At 41.4% G+C, this 20,594-nt stretch overlaps 1 protein-coding gene across 6 annotated transcripts in view; it reads right to left on the reverse strand.

The window, feature by feature from the left end:
* Positions 1 to 20,594, reverse strand: part of CDAN1 (codanin 1) — a 37,242-nt gene that overhangs the window by 10,455 nt on the left and 6,193 nt on the right. For 5 of the 6 annotated variants that reach the window (XR_005860477.2, XM_040701909.2, XM_040701908.2 and 2 more), the window contains exons 4-26: positions 19,951 to 20,144; positions 19,409 to 19,528; positions 18,448 to 18,526; positions 17,945 to 18,065; positions 16,838 to 16,947; positions 16,060 to 16,149; positions 14,952 to 15,027; positions 13,753 to 13,961; positions 12,892 to 13,006; positions 11,936 to 12,079; positions 11,117 to 11,283; positions 10,433 to 10,514; positions 9,694 to 9,783; positions 8,264 to 8,318; positions 7,165 to 7,298; positions 6,378 to 6,481; positions 4,783 to 4,932; positions 4,374 to 4,437; positions 3,811 to 3,889; positions 2,657 to 2,814; positions 2,397 to 2,504; positions 1,959 to 2,067; positions 598 to 800 (exon numbers count right to left, since the gene is read on the reverse strand). Coding sequence is in view for 5 of the 6 variants with exons in the window: in XM_040701909.2 (XP_040557843.1) it covers positions 598 to 800; positions 1,959 to 2,067; positions 2,397 to 2,504; positions 2,657 to 2,814; positions 3,811 to 3,889; positions 4,374 to 4,437; positions 4,783 to 4,932; positions 6,378 to 6,481; positions 7,165 to 7,298; positions 8,264 to 8,318; positions 9,694 to 9,783; positions 10,433 to 10,514; positions 11,117 to 11,283; positions 11,936 to 12,079; positions 12,892 to 13,006; positions 13,753 to 13,961; positions 14,952 to 15,027; positions 16,060 to 16,149; positions 16,838 to 16,947; positions 17,945 to 18,065; positions 18,448 to 18,526; positions 19,409 to 19,528; positions 19,951 to 20,144 (2,761 nt within the window). In the remaining variant the exon portion in view is untranslated. The remainder of the gene's footprint in view (positions 1 to 597; positions 801 to 1,958; positions 2,068 to 2,396; positions 2,505 to 2,656; positions 2,815 to 3,810; positions 3,890 to 4,373; positions 4,438 to 4,782; positions 4,933 to 6,377; positions 6,482 to 7,164; positions 7,299 to 8,263; positions 8,319 to 9,693; positions 9,784 to 10,432; positions 10,515 to 11,116; positions 11,284 to 11,935; positions 12,080 to 12,891; positions 13,007 to 13,752; positions 13,962 to 14,951; positions 15,028 to 16,059; positions 16,150 to 16,837; positions 16,948 to 17,944; positions 18,066 to 18,447; positions 18,527 to 19,408; positions 19,529 to 19,950; positions 20,145 to 20,594) is intronic. The other variant, XM_421163.8, reaches the window with a different exon arrangement.

The raw sequence follows: 20,594 nt of genomic DNA on the forward strand, positions 1-20,594 counted from the left end.
AAAAGGAGCAAAAGGAGAAAGCAAAGAGCAACCTCCAAAATGAATAACAAAGTTACTTTAGTTCATACATTGTAGTCTACCATAACCTTTTCAAAACCAAACTAAAAATTTCTAGTTCTCAGTTCCAAAACACACTGAGTACTTAATTCCTGCGTGTTCCAAACAGCTCAAAAAACATTCATCTCCTTCCCAAAGAAGCTGGTTCCAGCCTGCAACTAAGCAGGGCAATTTGCAGCTTGCTAGCTGGGGATCTTGTAAGGTAACACCCACATGAATACAAAAATGAAAGCTGAAAGAAGACACAGAGGTGACCAATTGCACAGTCACGTGTTCAGTCATACTAATCTCCCAGACCCAAGCGGCCATTTCATCACTCGCTCCCAAATTAAACTGTGCCTTCCCAACAGCCCCCAAGGCAAATACTGGACACTGACAACGGTGCAGCCCTCTTTTTCTCTCCCCCTGTGAATGAAGCCCGATGCTGCCAGCCTTGCTCCCACAAACAATCAGTTCACACTGCAAGTGAGGTAACTCCTACACAAATATATGAGACTAGAGTAGGTAACTGGCAGCTCCACAGAGGTAAATAAACCCTACCTCTTGCTGCTTCACTTCCGCAAGATAGCCAATGTTCTTCCTGCTGAACATCAGCTGCACAGGAACAGGTGTCCCAAAATCCTCCTTCCAGACAGAAAGCAGCAGCTTCAGAAGGTCATATGTGGGATTATTCTTCACTCGGAGCCTCTCGGAGCTCTTCTCTGGGGGCTTGATCCCAAGACTGAGAGGAACACGACCTGAAACTGTAAGAAAAGGAGGGAAGATGAACTTCTGTACCTGCGTGTTTTCTTTCTACATCCATCAGCCCAGTCCAATAGCACATTTTGCATAGCTGATAACTAAGAAATCACTGAAGTAAAAACACCTTCAGCGTAAGCCACTGAACCTAAGGGGAGTAGAATCTGAAACATGCAAAAGCATGAGCTCTCAAACTATACTAAGAAGCATTACACAGGAATACATTTATATTTCTCTGAGATACAGAAGTTAGTTAGCATACAGTCTCAAGTCTTGAAAGGATATTGAACAGAAACTGAAATAGTCAGCCTAACATTTAATAAAATAGGAACTAGATGTTATTCCAAAAAAAAAAGAGAGTTACAGAGGAAAACACCATTTAAATCTAGGAAAGATTAAAACAGTTGTACATTGCTTTGACTATAAGCAGAGTTAACACAAGTGAAAGTAAAGTCCTACAGTATTTAACTGCAGATAAACATACATAGAGAGGACAGTATCAGATCTTCCTTGGTACACTAATGGAAACGGGCAGATTTGCATTGCTATCCCCCACGGTGACATTTCACAATATTCAGACATGGTCTGAAAAGTGAACTGTGTAAAAACTCCTTAGGAAGTTTCTAAAAAATGGGGCGCCCAAAAAGAAAACATCTGCATGCAGACAGCAAGCTCACACTGAGAAAAGCACCGCGCTTAACAGATTAGGGCAACAGGGGGAAAAAAAAAAGACAAAACACCTACAGAACTCACAGTACGCAGTAAACAAGTTACTCCCATTCTCTCTCTCAAAAAAAAGAGCCATGAAAATATAATTGAAGGGAATAAGGCTTTCATTTTCAGGTGAAAAAAAGCAGCCAACAATTTTCAGGAGTAGAAATACTGAAAAACATAGCACATTTAAATAAAGATCTCAATATAGGAACACCAATGAAGATGTGAGTAAGAGCACCAGATCCAAAGGACAGTTAGTAACCTCCACAGAAGGTGTAAGGAAATAAGAACAACCATCCAAATTTGACAGAAAAAAAGCCCACAGACTCAATGGCACCGAGAGAACCAAAGATCCACATGCTCTGAATAGCAAAATCTCTGAAGCCAAGGATTCAAGAGAACGTTAATAACACACTTTAGCCTTAAACAGCTTGTCATGACTGACTTACCCAGCAAAGAAGCCAACTCAACCGTGCACTTTGCCAGCTGCTGTTCTGATGTGGGACACATGAACTGAAAAACACAGCAAGAGTTGCATCTTTGTCCCCACCCTGCAAACTGGACAAAACAGGACTTCACAAGGGATAAAAGCATCAGAGAATAGCAGGTGGTTTACAGCAGGAAGCACAGAGCTGTAATCAGGAGACCAATAAAGACTGAAAGACAAGATCCCGAAGGACAAAGAAGTCCACAAAGGCAAGTTGTAAGTAACCAGCACATCTGGAGACTAACAAATGCAATGCAGCTGTGTCAACTTTGCAAACTTGAATTTAGTTTAAAGTTCTTCATCTGAACTCAACTGCGAGACAAGGCAAACAGGCATGAAGATGGCTCAAAGTAGTCCAATGTTTTCACTGTTACTACTTTTGCTGCTTTTTAACTTTTACCTTTCTGCACCGAAGCGTCTGACTCAGTCTTCCCAGCAAGCACTCCAGCCAGCCAGGGTCAATCACTTCCCCTTCATCCCGTGGGCCCACAGCGACGCAGAGCACATCCTTGATGAAAAAGACAACAGTGATTCAGCTGCTAATATTCTGCACTTCCCATGAACAGATCTTTGGCCCTATGACAGAGGAGTGCTTTTCAAACAGAGAGGTGGAAAATAGAAAGGGAATAAGGGAAAGAAAGCAAGCCAGGAAGCGTGTACCTTAATCTCATTGATTATTTGAGAGGGAAATGGTGCACGGTGCAGACAACCAGGAGAGCAGTCCTTTCTCAACTCCCGAGCATCCTCATGGGGCAAGGGAAGTCCTGGGACTTTCAGCATTCTGTTTAATGTTGCCTTCACTTCTCTTTTAATCAGTGCTACAAAGGGAAAAAAAAGAAATATAACCCATCTACCTCTACTTTTCTCTCCAGGGAGACAACCTGTTTCCAAATGCTACCCATATCTGCCTCCCATTCTGAGAGCCACTGCGAGTGAGGAAAGGACTTCACACTTTCATACCCTCCTGACTCTGAGCTCCCACTATACTAATGGCCAGAGGCACAAGTGAGGAGCTGCCCATTACTACCAGATACCACTGGGAACCCATCTCATTTTCCATCAGAAGTGTTTCAGTAGCTGTAATGAACGAAGTAGATGAGCCAAGAAGCATTACCAAAGAAGAATGCTGAATCAGCACGACCACACCAGTTCAACCACTGTGCCCATGAAAGATGTATGTTTTGTACCAAAATAAATTTTAAACCAGCATCCAAAACACTAATCTCCTGCTGCTGCAAATGGGTGCTGGATAGTCTTTCCCAAATCCTTGGCAGCATCCCTGAAACAGTGGATTTTGAGAGACTCTGAAGAGCTGCCAGAGCACTATTACAGATTAAAAGGACTACAGTTGCCTTCAGCCAGCTGAAAACGTACACAGTTGAAGATTGTTTGTACAACAAGCATTTGTCGTACAGAAGTTTTCAGAAGTTCTCTATACATATGGACCATCAGGTGGCTTCACAGCTGCCTGTATCCTACATTTGAAATGCTATGACAAACTCAGCCTGGATGGTATTTTCAGAAGCGTTCATTCTTGCGATACTAAGAGCCTCCATAACTAAAAATCACTCACAAGGGCAAAGACTGAAAAGTCTTTGAAGAAGATTTGGGGAGCTAGAAATCACTCCTCTTATTACTAAAGAAGGATGAACAGAGCAATTGCATGCTTCCCACTAAAGGAAAAGGGAGCACACTTCCTGCCTTCCCCCCCTCCTACACCTAAGTACTTCATAACACCAGAATAAACTTCATCCCCTTGATCTAAGAAGAAGAGTATACTATACAGGTTAGAAGTTCAGAGTGAGGAAGCTCACCTGCAATGTTGGCAGAAAGCCAGCCACAGGCCTTCTCAGTAGCCAGCTCCACTGCTATGTCTTCTGCACTACTCAAAACCTTCGCAGGGAGGAGGTGATAGGAGGCTTACTACCACAACACTAACAGTCAGTGAAAAATCAGAAAAAAACTCCAGAGAGATGCAGCTTAATATGGACATGCAGCATTTAAATACAACATCACCATTTCTAGACAAACCATTAACTCTGAACAACAGAACAAACCCTGCTGACCCCATACAAAGATTATCAATGATTTGTGAAGTTGATTTTAAAATCAAAAGTGTTATCCTTGCAAGAAACATGTGATTTACCTACCACTCTAGTCACAGCAGTTAGCTATTGGCTAGAGTATCACTTTAGGGATATATCCAGGCACAGCCTGAAGGAGGTGCCTCTCCTTAGCTATCAGGTTCTATCTACATCAGCATATCAGTAAATTCCATTGTCCTAAGCTGTTAAGGGGTAAGCAAGGCAGCAACAGAAAAAAAGGTAATACAGACTCAGAGTCAAGGCCTATAACAAGTCTTTGTGAAAATACGTACTGCTGCAGACGTTTCTTCTGGCAGTAAGACCCTTACTGCCTCAGGACCTTTCTTTTTGCAAAATCTGCAAGAAAGTAACACGTCTCTGTATTACAGAAAGTGCTTGGACAACAGTCAGATGTTCATTACTGCAGGAATTTTCACATGCCCTCCTACAGTCAAAATTAGCTGGAAGACTGCAGAGAAATAAGCCAAGCCAACTGGACCAGATAAGGAAAGAATTACAAGCCCTCAAGCTACAGTTGTGTTAACTGGCTGGAGGTACAACTGACAGTCACCTTAAGAAGAGCAGAGGTCGGGTCTATAATTATCAGAACCTGAGCAAGACAGGCCAAGCCAGATTAGAGTTACAGATTCCACAATAAGAAAAGAAGGGAAGGCACAGGTTTAAATAACTTTTTCTCCTTACTCTCTGCCTTTAATAAGTGCCTGGGCTCCTTCATCATACAGATGAGCGCACACCTCTTCAAGCAGCTTATCATGATTAGCATCCTCCTCCTTCACTTTATCCTGCAACATGACTTCAGCCCTTTGAACCAGCTCTGCTACCAGTGTTGCCCTGTGAAAACATAATATAAAACAACTCAGACATACTGAAATCAATAAAAGGAACAATGCACGCTAACTGTAATCAGCTGTTTTCCTCACTTCAGGATACCTCTCTCTCTCTCTCAGGCAGAAATGCAACTAGCTACTCTAATAAAACAGCATTAATCACACTATTTGTTGTTGTTGTTTATTTTTTAATACCAAAAACGTAAGGAAGAAAGCAGCAAATAAAGATAGCAGAACAGTATTAACACTCCAGAATCAAAAGTTTGAGTTTTAACCAGAAATAAATGGTTTCACGGTAACTTTTCTGGCACCAATACTTCTACACTCTCAATGAGTTGTGGTCAGAAATGCAAAGATGTCAACAGCAGCACTGTACAACCAGTGCTCCTCACAGATCGATACTGCTTAATGTCTTTAAGTTGGACAAGTGGACAAAGTAAATCTTCAGCAAGTTTATGAAGGGCACGTGAGGAGCCAGGGCTGCCTCTCAGAAGGACCTTGACAAGGTGAAGAAATGGTTTGGCAGTGGGGTAGCGATTCTGTACTGGGCATAAGGGCCAAGGTCTATCACCTAGGGACAGCTCTGCAGAAAAGGATCTAGCATTCCCAGCAGACAGGCTGTACCAAAGAAGAGCGGCCTCTCACTGGCCTCTTGTTACCAAGAGTGCAGCCAGCAAGTCAAGGGGAAATTACTGCTCCCCTCACCACTGTAATGCTGCACTCGAGATCACTAACACAGCTGGGATGCTGGAGCACATGACCTATAAGGAGAGACTGGGAGGGGCCTGGCTCATTCAGCTCAGAGAAGGTGAAGTGGGAGGAAAGGGTCATAGAGAACACAGAAGACGACTTCCAGGAAAGGTACAGCAAAAGTATTAAAGGCAAGATGCATAAGCTGCAAGAAGGGAAATTCTGATAGGATATAAGGAAACATTTTTCATAAATACTGGTAAAATCAATCACTGAAGAAAGATGCTAAGAGGCTGCTGAATCTCTGCCCTGGAGGCTTTCACATCCCAACTGGACAAGGTGCCAAGCAACCTGACCTAACTCTATAAGTGGCCCTGCTTTGATCGTGAAGTTGGACAAGATGACTCCCAACTTCCAGTTCCTTCCAACCTACGTTTTTCTATAATTAGCAAGAATGATCTGAAACAGATATTAAATCTCAAAATGCTACTTCATGTTCACATTCCAAGTGCTCCACAGTCATGCAGTCCTCCTCTTTGCATCCCATCACAAATCCCCCCCTGTGAAGGAAATCTGATGTCACTGGACATAACGTCATAGCCCAGTACAGCCTTGCTGTTCTGCTGTACAGCATGCTCTGAAGAAAGTTTTCTTTCCCCCATTCCTCCTCCTCTGCACACACAACTTTAAAGGATCATTTCTTTGCCTCATTAGTACTATGTCATTTCTTATATCACAGAACACATCACCAGCACTTACTTGATGTGCTTAACACAGTTGGATCCCACTCTCTCTGCCACAAACTCAACAGTTCTCCGTAGAGAGGGAGGCTGGTTGTGGAAGAAGGCCTGTTCCAGCTCTACCTGTTCAAAAGAAAAGCACTACAATTGATTAGAGCACTCCACCCACATCCTCCTCTCCTCATCACAGGAGCAGACAGAACTGCCATACATAACTGTGCTGCAAGGCACATAATTTGCCTACACTTGAGTATTCTACTCCAGCAATACTTGGTGCCCCTGTAAACTACCCATTCCTCATTTCCTTCTAACCACTTAACTGAAAGCACATGATCAGTGTTTATGAAGCTAGAAAAGCAAATGATCAGTAAAGAGAAGAATGGAAAAGCTCTGACAGCAGCTGCTTGTGGTAAGTCACCACAAAGGACTTGTTTTTGGAAACAAAGAATCCTCTCTTTTAATGCCTGGTAACTAATTCTGTATGCTCCTACACTCTACAAAAAGCATGGCTTCAACCTAACTAAAAGCAGTTGATGAGAAGAAATGTGCCAACATTTTATGTTAAAGAGCAGCTAGTTATTCCAAGAATGCTTACTAAACTTCTCTATTTTTCAACTCCATGTGGTTTCCCAGCCAGGTGATTTAACCAGAATAACAAAGACTAAAGATACCTGACTGTCAAACACAACATTCCTTGCTGTTTAGGCCCATATTTTTCTTTCCCTAACATTGGGATACTACTGTGCATCCTACTGTCGTGCAGAGAATTCCTCCTACTCTGCTTCCACTTGTGACTCCCAGATTACCTGCAGTTTCTGCTGTGTAATGGAAGTCTTTGGTGCCAAGGACTCTGCAGCTGTTGGAGTGATTTTCCTTATAAAGCCACCATTTTTTACTCCACTACCAGCCACAAAAGAGGCAAGTAGTTTCCGCAGCTCTCCTGTACAGAGAGACATGCAAAAGCAGTCATCATCCCATAAGGAAGGGAACAAATCAAAAACTCAGGGAGAGAAATTCAAACTGTCAGCCTTGTTTCCAGAGCACATTCTTTCAGCTTCTGTGAAAGTTGAATTTTCAGAAAAGCAGAAACAGAGAGACATTCCACCTATTTAATTAGCAGGGCAGAGTAAAGCAGGCTCCAAAGGTAAGACAGGATCCCAGAAAGTTCCCTGGCACGTACGGACTTGTTCAGAACAATCAGAAGAAGCCATTTCTATGAAACCCTTTTTAGCACAGTAAGCAGAAACCGTAACAAAATCTACAAGGACAACAAGACAAGAAAGATTACAAAAGCAACGCAACAGAGTCAGAAGAAAACCACAGGGGAACAGCTCAAAGAGCTCTTCAACCTCTAGCTTTCACTACGCAGGAACGCTAGGGTTATCGCACTATTTTCCTAGCAGCCAAGTCTCAAAAAGCAGAGGACCATCCGACCATCTGGCATTCTGTTGTCTACGTGTAAAGACTTCATCAATAGCAATCAGATTCCAAGAAAAAGATGTCTGAGACAACAGCCTCGTAAAGCAGAACTCAAAAGGATTCTTCCCCTCTGCCTAATAACAGAAACACACCCAAAAGTTCAAGATATTTTTCAAAGAACAAATGCCTATACCTAGGATGCAAAAGTTGTATACTTACTTATTTACTGTGCTTCTTTTCAGTTTGTAAAGGACGAACTCTTCCTTTCCTCTGCATTCAACTCTGTCTAACTGCCCTGACTGTGTAGCCTCCCTCCCCTAGAGTCTTTAAATAACTCTTCTCAGCTGCAGGTGTTTCCAATACAGATTTTTAATCAAGGTTCATTTACACACAGCTGAGACCCAAAGCAGTGAGGACAGGTAAGAAAGACAATCCAAGGACTCACAGGACTAAAGAATGCTAGGACAAAAAAAATAAAATACTTACCAAGATAGGGGCAGCAGGTATAAAGTAACTGCTGATCCACCAAGGGCACAGAGTCCTGGCGAGAGAACAAAAGAAAAGCTGAAGCAACACAGCAAGAAAGAAATCCTATACACATGGTCACATGCAGGTTTCAAAACTGCCATTCCATGAGAACAACAGCACCAACTAGATTCCAAATTCACAGTAAAATTATGTACTTTGCAGTCCAAGTGTATCTCAACCTTTTCTTCTGATACTGTCAAAACCCAACTAAATTTTGATAGTTAGAAAATCAGGACTGTAGCCACAGCTGCTATTTGTAAAACAGAAACCTAACCATAGAGAAGAATAAACGAGGAACATCTGTTGCATATTAAGCCTCCACAGGTGTCTTTGTCCAGACTTGCTAGAACACCACACTATGGAGTAACACCACCCCAGTATTACACAGTACAGGCAGAGGCACTGGAGGAAAAGCAACTTCTGATCCCATCAGCATGGGTAGCATGTAGTGTACTCATCTGCAAAATAATTGGTTACCTCTACCAGTAAAGAGATGATGCAGAACAGAGGTTTCTAATTTGGACAAGGCTCACATATGTCTTCAAAAACATACTGCTGATTTTTCACAGAATACCATCTATTCTCCTGCATGTCTGGGAGTTACCTAAAACATCACACATGCTCACCTACTTCTTTGCTCGCTCAAATTATTTTCAGTTTACTCACCCTTTATCATGCAGCTGGTGAAGAGCTGACACCAAAGATAGTCATCTTGCTTTGGCAGACCTATTGTACTATTTTTGTTGAGTTCACAATCACTACTAGTTACCTGTAGGAAGAGCTGCAATTTAATCAGCTCACCTTGTACTGAGATAATCAGAAAACAGTGTATGATCCTCCCACACAACTTGGCATCTATTCTGTGAGCCATTACTGCAGCTGAGATGCCCTTTGCCTGACAAAACCACAAGTTCTGACCACTTAGAGTTGACACTCCAGAATGCAATGCAAATCAGCAACTTGGACAAATCAGAGAATGACACTGGCTTAGATAGTCTCATTCAATGCAGCTGCACTGAAGCCAAGTTCCAGACAAAATCTTAAACTCCTGAGGCCAGACAGGACAAGGGGAAATGGCCTTAAGTTGTGCCAGGGTAAGTTTAGGCTGGATATCAGGAAATACTTCTTTACAGAAAGGGTTGTTAAGCACTGGAATAGGCTCCCCAGGGAGGTGGATGAGTCACCATCCCTGGATGTGTTTAAAAACCATTTGGATGTGGTGCTCAGGGACATGATTTTGTGGAGGGTTGTTAGTTAGGGTAGTATGGTTAGGTTGCGGTTGGACTCAATGATCTTTAAGGTCTTTTCCAACCTGAGTGATTCTATGATTCTATAGTAGGTCCACCCTCATCCACGGATTTGGAGGGCCTACTACTGCACTAACTCACCAAAGCTTGAGCAGATGTCACAGTATCCATCACCAATCCCTCCTGCCTGACATCTGTGGCAAAAAACAACTCTTCAGGGACCGATGGAACCTGAAACCGAAACCCCAGTTGAAACAGCCCAAATAGCAGTTAACTTATACCATTTCTGACAGAAGACAGTAGTTTTCTAACCATTAAAATAAAATAAAAAGGTAACAAGGATCCTCTCTGCCATAAGGAGACTTTTCCCTGTAAATTTAAAGACTTAATTTAATCACTATTATGCATGCCATCTTCCTTACCCTCCTCTATGGTATCTTTAACCCTTCCAGAAAGTTCCTCCTAACAAATCACCTTACTTCCAACTGAAGGCACAGAAGAATTTTAAAAGTTTATCACATGCCATCCTTTGATCCAACAAAAAAAATCCCTATTAATTCAAGGATGCCAGCTAGCACCCCACCTTTGTGCCCCACGTTCTAACATGAATTTGCTAATGTTCTTAAAAGGATGTGGATTTAAGGACTAAGTGTGCTTCAGCAGCAATTAGAATTCATACTGGGAAAAAAAGTTACTTCACACAGTTTGACTACAGAACAACAACTCTCTATTAGAATACAGAGGATTGTTTGAAGCCCGAAGTAGCATAAAAAGAACCTATTAATTTCAAACGTTTTAATTCATTTCAGTATTGTGCTTTTATTGGGTCCCATGGCCTGCCTTTTCTTTGGGGAAAATCTGTGTGCACGCAATAGACTACCTGAAAAAGCCAACCCAGAACTGCAAGGATCAGCAGTTTGTTCAGGAAACTCATCTCTTTATCTTCAGAAAGGACCATTAGCCTGCCACGCATAAAAAGCAACAAGAGGCAGTGTTAGATTTCATTACTGCAATTTACTTTTTACATATTTTTTTTTTTACATTTTTTACATTTACCACTCAGTTTCTGATCATACTATTTGTAAATCATGTACACATTCCCTACTTGTTTGCCTACAGAATGGAGAGCAAATTCTACTCTTCTGCACATACACGTTTGAATAATGTGCTGTTTTAACACTGGAGAAACCAGCGTTAAGCAACTCTCTAGAATGTGCTCCAAATTTTCCTCATGTACATCACAAAAAACTAAAGCATTAATTAGGCACTGCTCACCCTGCAGGTCTGAGGTTTAAATTCAAGGTTTAAAATTTGCAGCTGCAGATGTAGAATGGGTGAGTGAGAATTTAAAGAATGTTGTTTACTCAATGAACATGAATTTATTGCATCTCTCTCTTTGTTTAGGATATCCTCCCTTTGTAGTGCTATCTAAGATATGAATGCTCAAGATTTGCACTCAAAAAAGTACCTTTATAAGAAACTCAAACTAGCACCAGCATGTATTCTCAAACAAAACCATTCACAGAAGAGCTTTTTGAACTGATATATTTTCCCAGGCTCTTACCTGTATATCTGCAGCAAAAGACAAAATACCTTCCTATAGTAATCAAGGAAAGGAGCGATATGATCCACAAGGGAAAGAAACTCCACGATCCAAGGAATAGTGAGGACAGAACGCTGATTCCTAATGGATCGTCTCAGAAGCTTCAATATGTCCAGTACAGGCAAAGTCTTAACGGACAAAAAAAGTTAAAGTGGCAGCTTGAAGTTATTTTGTGATAAGAAAAATCTTTTTCTATTTCCTGACTATTTTTCCTAAGATTTCTTCTGTACAAATAAGAGGTGACTTTTTTGGCTAATGAAAACATTTCTCTGCACACCAGGAGAGGCAGAAACTATGCTATGACCGCAACCACAGGTCCCACTGGGACTTTCAAGTACAAGGCTGTTACACTAAAAGCATGACTGAGTACAGGTGGAGTCAAGGTTTAACCCCTGCCTCCTTGCATTCATTACATCACACTGCTAGGAGGTGAGTGAGAAACTACCAAATCATTCCTGGCAGCTGGATTTCACACTATAAAGGCAAGTTTTACCTAGAGTCATCAGAGTTCTGATACAGCAGCCCCAGATTAGCAAAAATAACACAGCACCTCGTACCTCACCATCAATGCATTGGTCCCTTTTTCTCTGTTATATAAATTTTTCTTCTCCTCTGTTTCCAGCTTCAGAATATGTGATGGGGCACAGAATAGTGTAACACCTTCCCAGCAATCACTCCCTTGCTTTGAACAGGCATAACTATTCATAATACCCTTCATGGATTAGGAAGCCTGCTTATCAAGCAATAGGCCACATTAGATCGAAGTGCTTGGTTTCTTACTTGGTTCCTCAATGCTACTGCAGTGTCTTGCAGGTCTCTAGTAGGTTGTTCCACAGTGCGATATGGCAAGAACACAAGAAAGCCCAGGAACTTGGCAAGGAGTCTCAAACTTAACAGTACCACAGTGAAACGCTTCTTTTCATCCTGCAATGAAGAAAAGCGAGCTGGGGAAACATCACCCTGAGATGGCAAAGCCACTACCCACACTAAACTTCTATTCCCCTCATGTAAAAAGGGCCACATAGCTTCATCAATGCTTTCCATAAGTGTTTCCAAAATGTGTATTTGTCACACATATTTTAAGCTGGTTCTGCCTCTACTGCGTCACTTACCATGAGAGGAAATTAATTTGAGAGTTTTCTAGAACAAGAAGCTGCTCAGCCATACATTCATATTAACAACTTCGGAGACAATGAGAACTGATCCTATGTTGCTTCCTTTGCACCACTACTGCTCTGCAAGTCTTCATGAATCTTTCGCTGCTACTTTGCTAACAGTCTAAAAGCTGTGATACTTGTGAGTGATATGGGTGAGTAAAGGGACATCTGAAAAGGCTTCACCAGTAATTCACTGAGTATTTCTGCACGGAATAGCAACAATAAGGGAGCTATCGGAACTGAACGCAACAACCAAACTCAGTTGTTTCAATGATGAAACAGGTCTAACACAAGGTACTAACAATCTAAAAAGAGGCTCCTCCACAGGAGATCACTTCTCAAACTTGCACACCTTATCTCTTAAGACAGTTCTATGAGACACTCTGAAGCACATGAGTAAATGGACAGGGCTTGGACACTGTACAAATTACAGAGTTAAGACAAAACAAAAGCAAGAAACCCTTGTCCCATAAATTCACTGGTAGAAACTTAAAACAGCTTGCAACCAAAACAGTTCCTTCAGTACAGGTTCTGTTCAGAGAAACTCCAGCCATATGTATGTGCAAAATATACTCTTACCTGTTCATCCATATCTGCTTCCCCATCACTGTGCTCATGCTCCACCAGAGTAAGGCCATCTAGCTCAAGTATCTTCAGGCACAGGCTATCCACCAGGTGCTGATTGAACTGGTAACTTCAGCAAAAGATGATGATGAGTCAGATTGGGCTGCAAATAGCAGTAAAACCTCAACTAACACACCACAAAATTTAAAGCTGGTCTCTCAAGTTGTATCAAGCATTAGAGGACAAACAAAGCAATTGACAGAAAACAAACCAAGTGATAAAACTAGTGCTGGCTGACTCCCTTTTCCACTCTTATCTCAAGCTCTTTGAAGCAGACATTGTTTACTAAGTCCCAGCAAAAGGATAATAATATGGATCAGTTTAAGCAGAAAGCTATAAAGTAAATGAACTTACATTCAAATCTGCCATATGTGGCAACTCATCTATGCTCTGGACTGGGAAAAACTCAAGCAAAAAAAACAGGAAACTGGCTTCATCCTCTAACTCCTTTGCTCCATGCACTACTGCACAAGAAATGTTTGGACAGGCCAGTGCCCTTGCTGTACATGTCTGTACTTCTTGGCACTGGGAAATGCAGACAGCCTGTGACAAGATGTTATGGCTCATCCATCCAGCTGATTACCATCCAGCCTAACGTAGTGCAGAAATGCACTCTATGCCCCAGACAGAACCTGTCTATTAATGTGCTCTCTGGCCAAGGACATTAAGTGTGATGTTATGCAGCTTTAAAATATTCCTGATATGCTCTACCTAGGTTACACTATGCCCCAAAGCCTCTGAACACCCCTGCTGCAACAGCAACACGGTTTTCCCCACACACCCCATGCTTTGCCATGGAAATAGTAACCAGCTGACCTTCCTGCACTGAGGATGAAGTCCCTGAAGAACTGCTGGCACCCTGGGAACGAAGGAGGTGGGCAAGGTCCCCTGATGCTTTGAGGAACAACAAATCTTTCCTGCAACCTCTTCAGACGGCTCAGATTATCAGGACCCAGCATATTAAGGACATCCTGGTCTGGAGTGTCTCCCCAGCTCGCACCACCACCAATAGGATCTTTACACATCTTTAAGAGACAGAAAAAATAAGAAAGGAGAAAACTCATTATCAAACATTGTTTCATTCTGTCTCTTCCCCTGTGCATTCTTCCTTCTTCATGAAATTTTGTTTTAGAAGGAATTCAAGCGTGGTCTTTTCAGCCAGTGCAGACAGAAAAATCTCTCTACCTCGTGTCAAGACACGCTACCCACCTTGGCCATAAATAGCCTAGAGATTCTGAGAGACAGATAACACACAACTAACTCAGGCACATCTAGCAGCCAACATTTGCATGTGTGGAGGAACATCCATCACTTGCACAGTCTTCACCTGACAGAACGCTGATGCAAATTCAGATTGGACAAGAGGAATTTTCAAAATTGCAATAGCTCACATCTTTCATGTAATGTGAGAGGGCTTTTTTTGTGCCTACTCTGCTACCCAAAAGGAATCTACCAATAAGCCAGCAACTTATAGGGAGAATATAGCAAGAATTTATACTGCAGTCAGGAGCATCCTTTTTTCATTCCTTCAGCTACTGGTCAAAGAAACTCCTGCAAACTACAACAGCAATACTACACCAAAAAGAGCCTGTTTGGCTGTTACACAAAAGAATGTAAGACTCTCTAGAGGTAGTATACTAACGTTGCTAAGGAATGGAACTGGAAACCTCTGCATTTCAAACACATCAAAATGTACTGTTATCATTTCTAAAAATTAACTGTTTTTAAATTAGAATGTCAAGGTTAAGTAACCATAAGAATAAGTTCTTACAGCTCATGACATGCTCACTGTGCCTTACAACTGGAAAAGGATCAGTAACTCATCACTGATCTGTATTTCCAGAAAATGCAGGAAAGTCTCTTCCTAAAGACTGGGCTCTCCCCAAAAAAGAAAAAGTTTCAAAAAGAAGGTCTCAATTTTGCAAGACAGCTTGTTTTCTCAGGCTGAGAAAGGATCAAATTGCTTTTGACGTATATTTTCATGGAAAAAAAAATAGAACAACTGAGGAACTTACCTGGGTGAGCTGCTTCTGAAAGAGCCTGGCAAAATGGCTGTGGTTACAGGTTGCAGACAGGTGAGCCATCATGGCCCTGTGAAGGAAAACCTCACAAAATGCTGACTAGATCTTTGTGGTACAGAAAAAGTGTTTCAATTTCAAATTACACCAAAATCACAAACTAGCAGCTTTTAAGACAGCGATCTTCACTTTTCAAAGGCCACTGAAAAAAGGAGCTTCTGTGTAACCAGGTTGCACAAGCCCCATCTGCTGATCACAAAAACAAAAACTCTCCCTGGATTCTCCCTTAGTGTCTGCAGAGCAAACACAGCTTTAGAGACAAAATGACTCTCTTCTTTTCCTACAATAACACTTTTACTTAGGAAGAAAAAGTACACATTCATCTCCCATTTCCCCCTGTGCAGTGAGCTGAGAGTTCACACAGATGGAAGTAAGAAAACAGCAAAAAAGCAGTAGTTCTGATGCCCAGAGGGGATGAAGTTTCCTCAGTTAAACCTCAGCCTTGTTTTGCTCCGTGTAACTTCAGTAGGCTGGTGGTTAAGACTAACACAGAAACCCACAAGGCAACTGCTTCAAAAACATAATGATTTCTTTATATATACATTGTATTTCAATTAACAGTAAATAAATAAAACCATTTGCTTCCCATATGAAGAAACAAACCAGTCTTGTTTTCAGAGCCAAGACACCAGAACCCACTGAAATACTTACAAGAGAGAAAAGTTTCTGTACATATAACACATACATGCTTAAAAGGAGTGGAGCACTGGAAACATGAACTATGCACAAAAATGCATTCAGACCACAACATACTGGTTGTGAGACTAACTCTTTCTGTGACTGGGAACAGGGTCAGAGTTACATCAAGACTCATGACATTAGTCCACCACCACTTATGCCTTGTTTCTTTAAGAGGATAGCTGAAAATTTTAAATATAGAAGCAACTTTGCATAGACACTACCTGCCAAGAAGCACAGCCCCTTACAGCTCAGACCATTAGGGAGAACACGGAAATTAGGATGCTGAGTCTGGTACGTTGCACCAGTAATTTAGCTACACTAAAGCTAAATTTCAGTTCTAGGTGGAGTTACAGAAGACTCCTACCTGATCTTGCTGCCCAGAACTCTTTCGAAGTCCCAGCCAGGTTTTTCATGGTTATCCTCCCATTCACGCAGCAGTTCATAAAAGATGTCCCTGTGAACCAAGATATTTAAGGATGTGAATTCTTACTCTTCAAAATCTGAAGTAGCAACAACTGAGTGTTCAATTGCTTCTAAACTACGCAGTGAGACTCTACCTTAGATTAAGTAATTCAAGCATCTACACATTCTGACACTTTTGTAGAACTCAAAAACATTAGCAGTACTTCAGCAAATTTCCATTTTCCATGTCTTCGAACAGCAAGCACTCAAGCTTGTTATGCCTAAGCTCAGACAGGCTGACCAAAACAGCCATTTACCAGACACACTGAAGACTCAGAAGTGGGAAAAAATAAGCCACACAAAATAATACCTATGGGGAGAAAAAAAGGACCACGACAACTTGCCATTCTCCCCTCACTCTGTTGCTGCAAGCATGGAGGGAGGTGGCAGGAAGAACACAAAACAAACCAGATATATATGCAGAAGCAATCTATACAGGGTGCCACGCTGTATTGGCATTTACCAAAAGCCTCAAAAACTCCTGAAGAATTAGGCTATTCTTCTCTAAAGACATTAAACATTTAGCTCCTGCAGTCAATATGGACAAAGACTTTCCCTTTCTTAATTAGAGTGAAAACCTACAGTACGTAGCATAAATGGGACACTCCTGACATCTTCAGTTCACAACTACGGGCAGATAATATCTTGTGAGCCTTACAGTAACAGTAAAAGAATCTTACCTTTGTTTCTTAAATATGTGAAATGCTCTGTCAGTGGGAAAGTTAGAGCGATTGTCGGTTTCTGGCTGGAAAGAAACAGATTGCACAGAGCACGGCAGCAGCAGAGACACCTGTTGAAAACATAAAAGCAACAATTAGGCAAATGCAAGTGTAATTTATCCAACAATCTGACACCCAGAATAAGCAGTGGAGAGAGGTGATAGTAAAAACAGGTATCACTAATTGAGTTGTTCAGACTCTAGTCATTTCCCAGTTGCTAACTGCTGGTAAACACCAACGGCTGCAAAACTTACATTACACCATAGAGACAGAATCACTCATTAGGAATGCAAGCTTCTTATCTCTCTAGGAAAACAACTTATTTTTTTATTGCAATCAACAGATTGCAATTAGTATTCATACAGTGTGGAAAGAACAATCTGCAAACAGCCAAAGTATATCTTCAACACAGGGCTTCTGAGAGTGCAGGAGGACAGAAGCTGGCAATTTCTGTATTCTCTCTCCTATTCAGACAATCTGTGCCTTCAAGTAACAAAAAACCTTATCCATAACTTAAGCACAACTGATCAGTTATTGATGCCTTAGTCTCGGGAAACGCACTGTACTTTCTTTGGCAAATGCAATGGGGTGCATGAAACTAAATAGAAAGTAGATGCATTCCTAGCATCAAGCTTCAGTTCCCTGACTCAGTTGATCTGATCAGGAAAATCTTTTCCAGACTGCAAGCTTTGTTTGCCTAAAAGAAGTCTGCAGCAATGAAACAAATTCACTTCTCCTCCATTATGTTACGATTTAGCAGCTAGCTGGCCATTTTTCTGGGATTAATGTTGGTTAGATACAAATCTCAAAAGCAAAACTTGGCTCTGTTGAAGTCACTAGCTAAGGTCTGCAACATCAGGGCAGCCAGCAGCGATTCACAACTAACAGTCATGGGATTATGCATATATATATACATACAAAAAACAACTTTCAGACACTTCCCAAAGAAGCCATGACAAAGAGACTCACAGTAGAAGGAACGAGAGTTAGCGTTAAGGCCAACATAAATAAAACATCACCACCACAGAGGTATAAGACAGCATTCAGTTGAGGTCTGCCAATATTTACCTTGGCTGTGCTGCTTTCATACGCCTGCTTGAGCCTCTCATGCAGGGTGGGAGAAAAAGATGCAATCCGTTCATTTTCAGCCAAGAACTTCAGTGTCCCCTTTTCTAAATGGGAAATAATTCTGCCAAGACAACATCCATAAAACCCACAGACATACAGACACAAATGACAGCATGATCAGACCCAAAGAAATGTTTAATTCATTCTTAAGAAGCCACCAAGTAAAGAGTTCTAAGCCTCAGTCACTCAGGATCAAATTGCACTGACATCTGCAGGGACATTTTTTCTCATTGCATTCTTCTCATGACCTTCTCATTTCTTACTGAAGCCCAGCACAGAGAAAATTCACAGCCATCCAAATTTAAGCCAAATTTAAGTGTATTTTGAGGGAAAATTAATATCTCCATACCTGGAATTAGTAAAGCTCTAAGATCCAGGCACACTTGCTTCATCTCACACACAAGCAGAGGAAATAAAAAAAAAAAAAAAGCACCTCAACTCACTCATATTGATAATCCAAGACTTGAACAGCAAAGTAAACACAATTGTGCACACTTCGGAAGTGCTGTCTCCCTGATGCATCTAACAGGAAAAAAAGAAACGTGACAACAACACCTATCACAATTTATAAGCTAAGCAATCAATAGTATGCTCTAGAGGAAAGAAGGAACTGCCATATCCAAAGAATTAAGCCATCTCCCAGACCAGTACCCAGTTTCCAGAAGTTCCTATTCCCTGGCACAAGATAAATCCCCATCTTTCTGATACTAACGGCTATTAAATTGACTGATGCTATATGAGAAAGAAAAGATTCCTTCTCAGCTTTTCGGCCAACAGTAAGCAGAGCCAAACAACAAGCAGACCAACTGCAAGCACTGATCAGCTGCTGCTGCTGATCACTTTGTGCTCCTAAGCTCAGCCCTAAGAAACACTGAGAAGCAAAACAAAGGTTAAACAAATACAGTTTTCTGAAGGGAAGTCTCATCTTAAAGCCACTCTCTGCTTTTCATACCTATATCAAACTACTGACTGTATCAAGAGTAAGTACAAATTTGTCAAAAAATCAAACATAACAATTATTTATCTATATTAACAGGCCCCACATCTGTGACCCAACCTTTAATTTAAGAAACACACAGCAAGACAACAACACTTTTGAGTTGTAAGAACCAACAGAGGAGAGACTAACATCTCGGTCCTCACTGAAAGTTTGTTTTAGCAAGATACTGTAGGTATTCACACACAACAGCAGAAAAGTAGATTCAAACACCATCTAGCAACCCTGATCTATCATGTTGAAGAGATACTTCCCATGCACACATGATTTTTGCCAACACCTCAGATGAGTCCCACTGTGTTTTTTATGGCATTGAATACTAACTGTTCAGGCTACGGGCAACTTATCTACATCACATTATCATCATTCATGGATGGACATTCTTTCCACTCAATTCTACGGCTCACCTTCACTTCCTTCACTGACTTCAAGGTCACTCTCTTCTTCCTCTGAAGCAGAAGTTCCTTTAGATGTTAACAGTTGCAGAACAAAAAAAAGCTCCAGAAAAATATTTGGTACCAGGTTTTCTGGAAGAGAAGAAATGTGATACTAGAGATGAATTTTGTGTTTCAACCTGTTTTAACGACTGAAGGTAAAAAGATAGACAACTACTCTATGACAAAGTCTGTAAAGAACTCCCTATCCACACACAGCCACAGATATATCAACATGGAAAGACGTGCGAGGCAAGGGTCTGCTTGTTCAAATTTACCTCATCAGACAGGGTCACACAACTGCAGCTTCCTACATGTCAGACTACTGAATCACATTCATCTACTTCCCTAAATTATTATGTAAAATCTATTTATTTTAATAACTGAGTTTCTTTTAGGAGTTATTTATACACAGTAACTACACCAGAACTTCTACTTGTTATCTGCCTTCTCCTCACAGTGCACATACGAGCTCAAAGCTCACAGAAGGGTCAGTCTCACATCTCAGTCTTCACCTGCTATACATGATGAGTAGAGCTGTGCCAGACACTCCAACTGTTTCTTGCAGGAAACCTTTGCAGGATCTGCGCAGGTCACCAGATGGCTTTCAGCAGGAAGGTTAGCACTGCGAGTGTAGGTGGGCTTAGTAGGAGTCCCAGGATCGGGAGATATCCCTGCAGGAGAAGATGCCTGGTGCAGCAACTTGCATCTGAAATTCAAGAGCAGCAACATACCGCGTTTAAATGACGCACAGCAACCATGTGACCAGAAGAGAGACCTTTCCCTGCCAGCACAGCATGAAGGAAGTCCTGCAGTAACTAACCACATCATTTATACTGTCTAAACCAGCTATTAGCATGGCAGTGCTAAAGAACCACATTCAAATTCCTCCTCTGATGATGCAGCCTGGCGCTTTGGCTGCTTACATTGTTTCTTCTCATCTAAACCGGTATTTGTCAAAAATATTGAACCTGTCCTTAAAAAGAATAATATTGTCCATGTAATTTCTGACAACTGGACACTGAAAAGTCTATGAAAATAATGTTCAGCTCCAGACTCCCAGCCATATTTACAAGTAAACGATGCCCTGAGAAGAATCAATATGAGTATGTGGAAAGGCAATGCAACAGCTGATGAAATCCCATATCGACAAGTTGAG

The sequence above is a fragment of the Gallus gallus genome, chromosome 5 (assembly GCF_016699485.2).
Source record: "Gallus gallus isolate bGalGal1 chromosome 5, bGalGal1.mat.broiler.GRCg7b, whole genome shotgun sequence".
NCBI classification, from domain to species: Eukaryota; Metazoa; Chordata; class Aves; order Galliformes; family Phasianidae; genus Gallus; species Gallus gallus.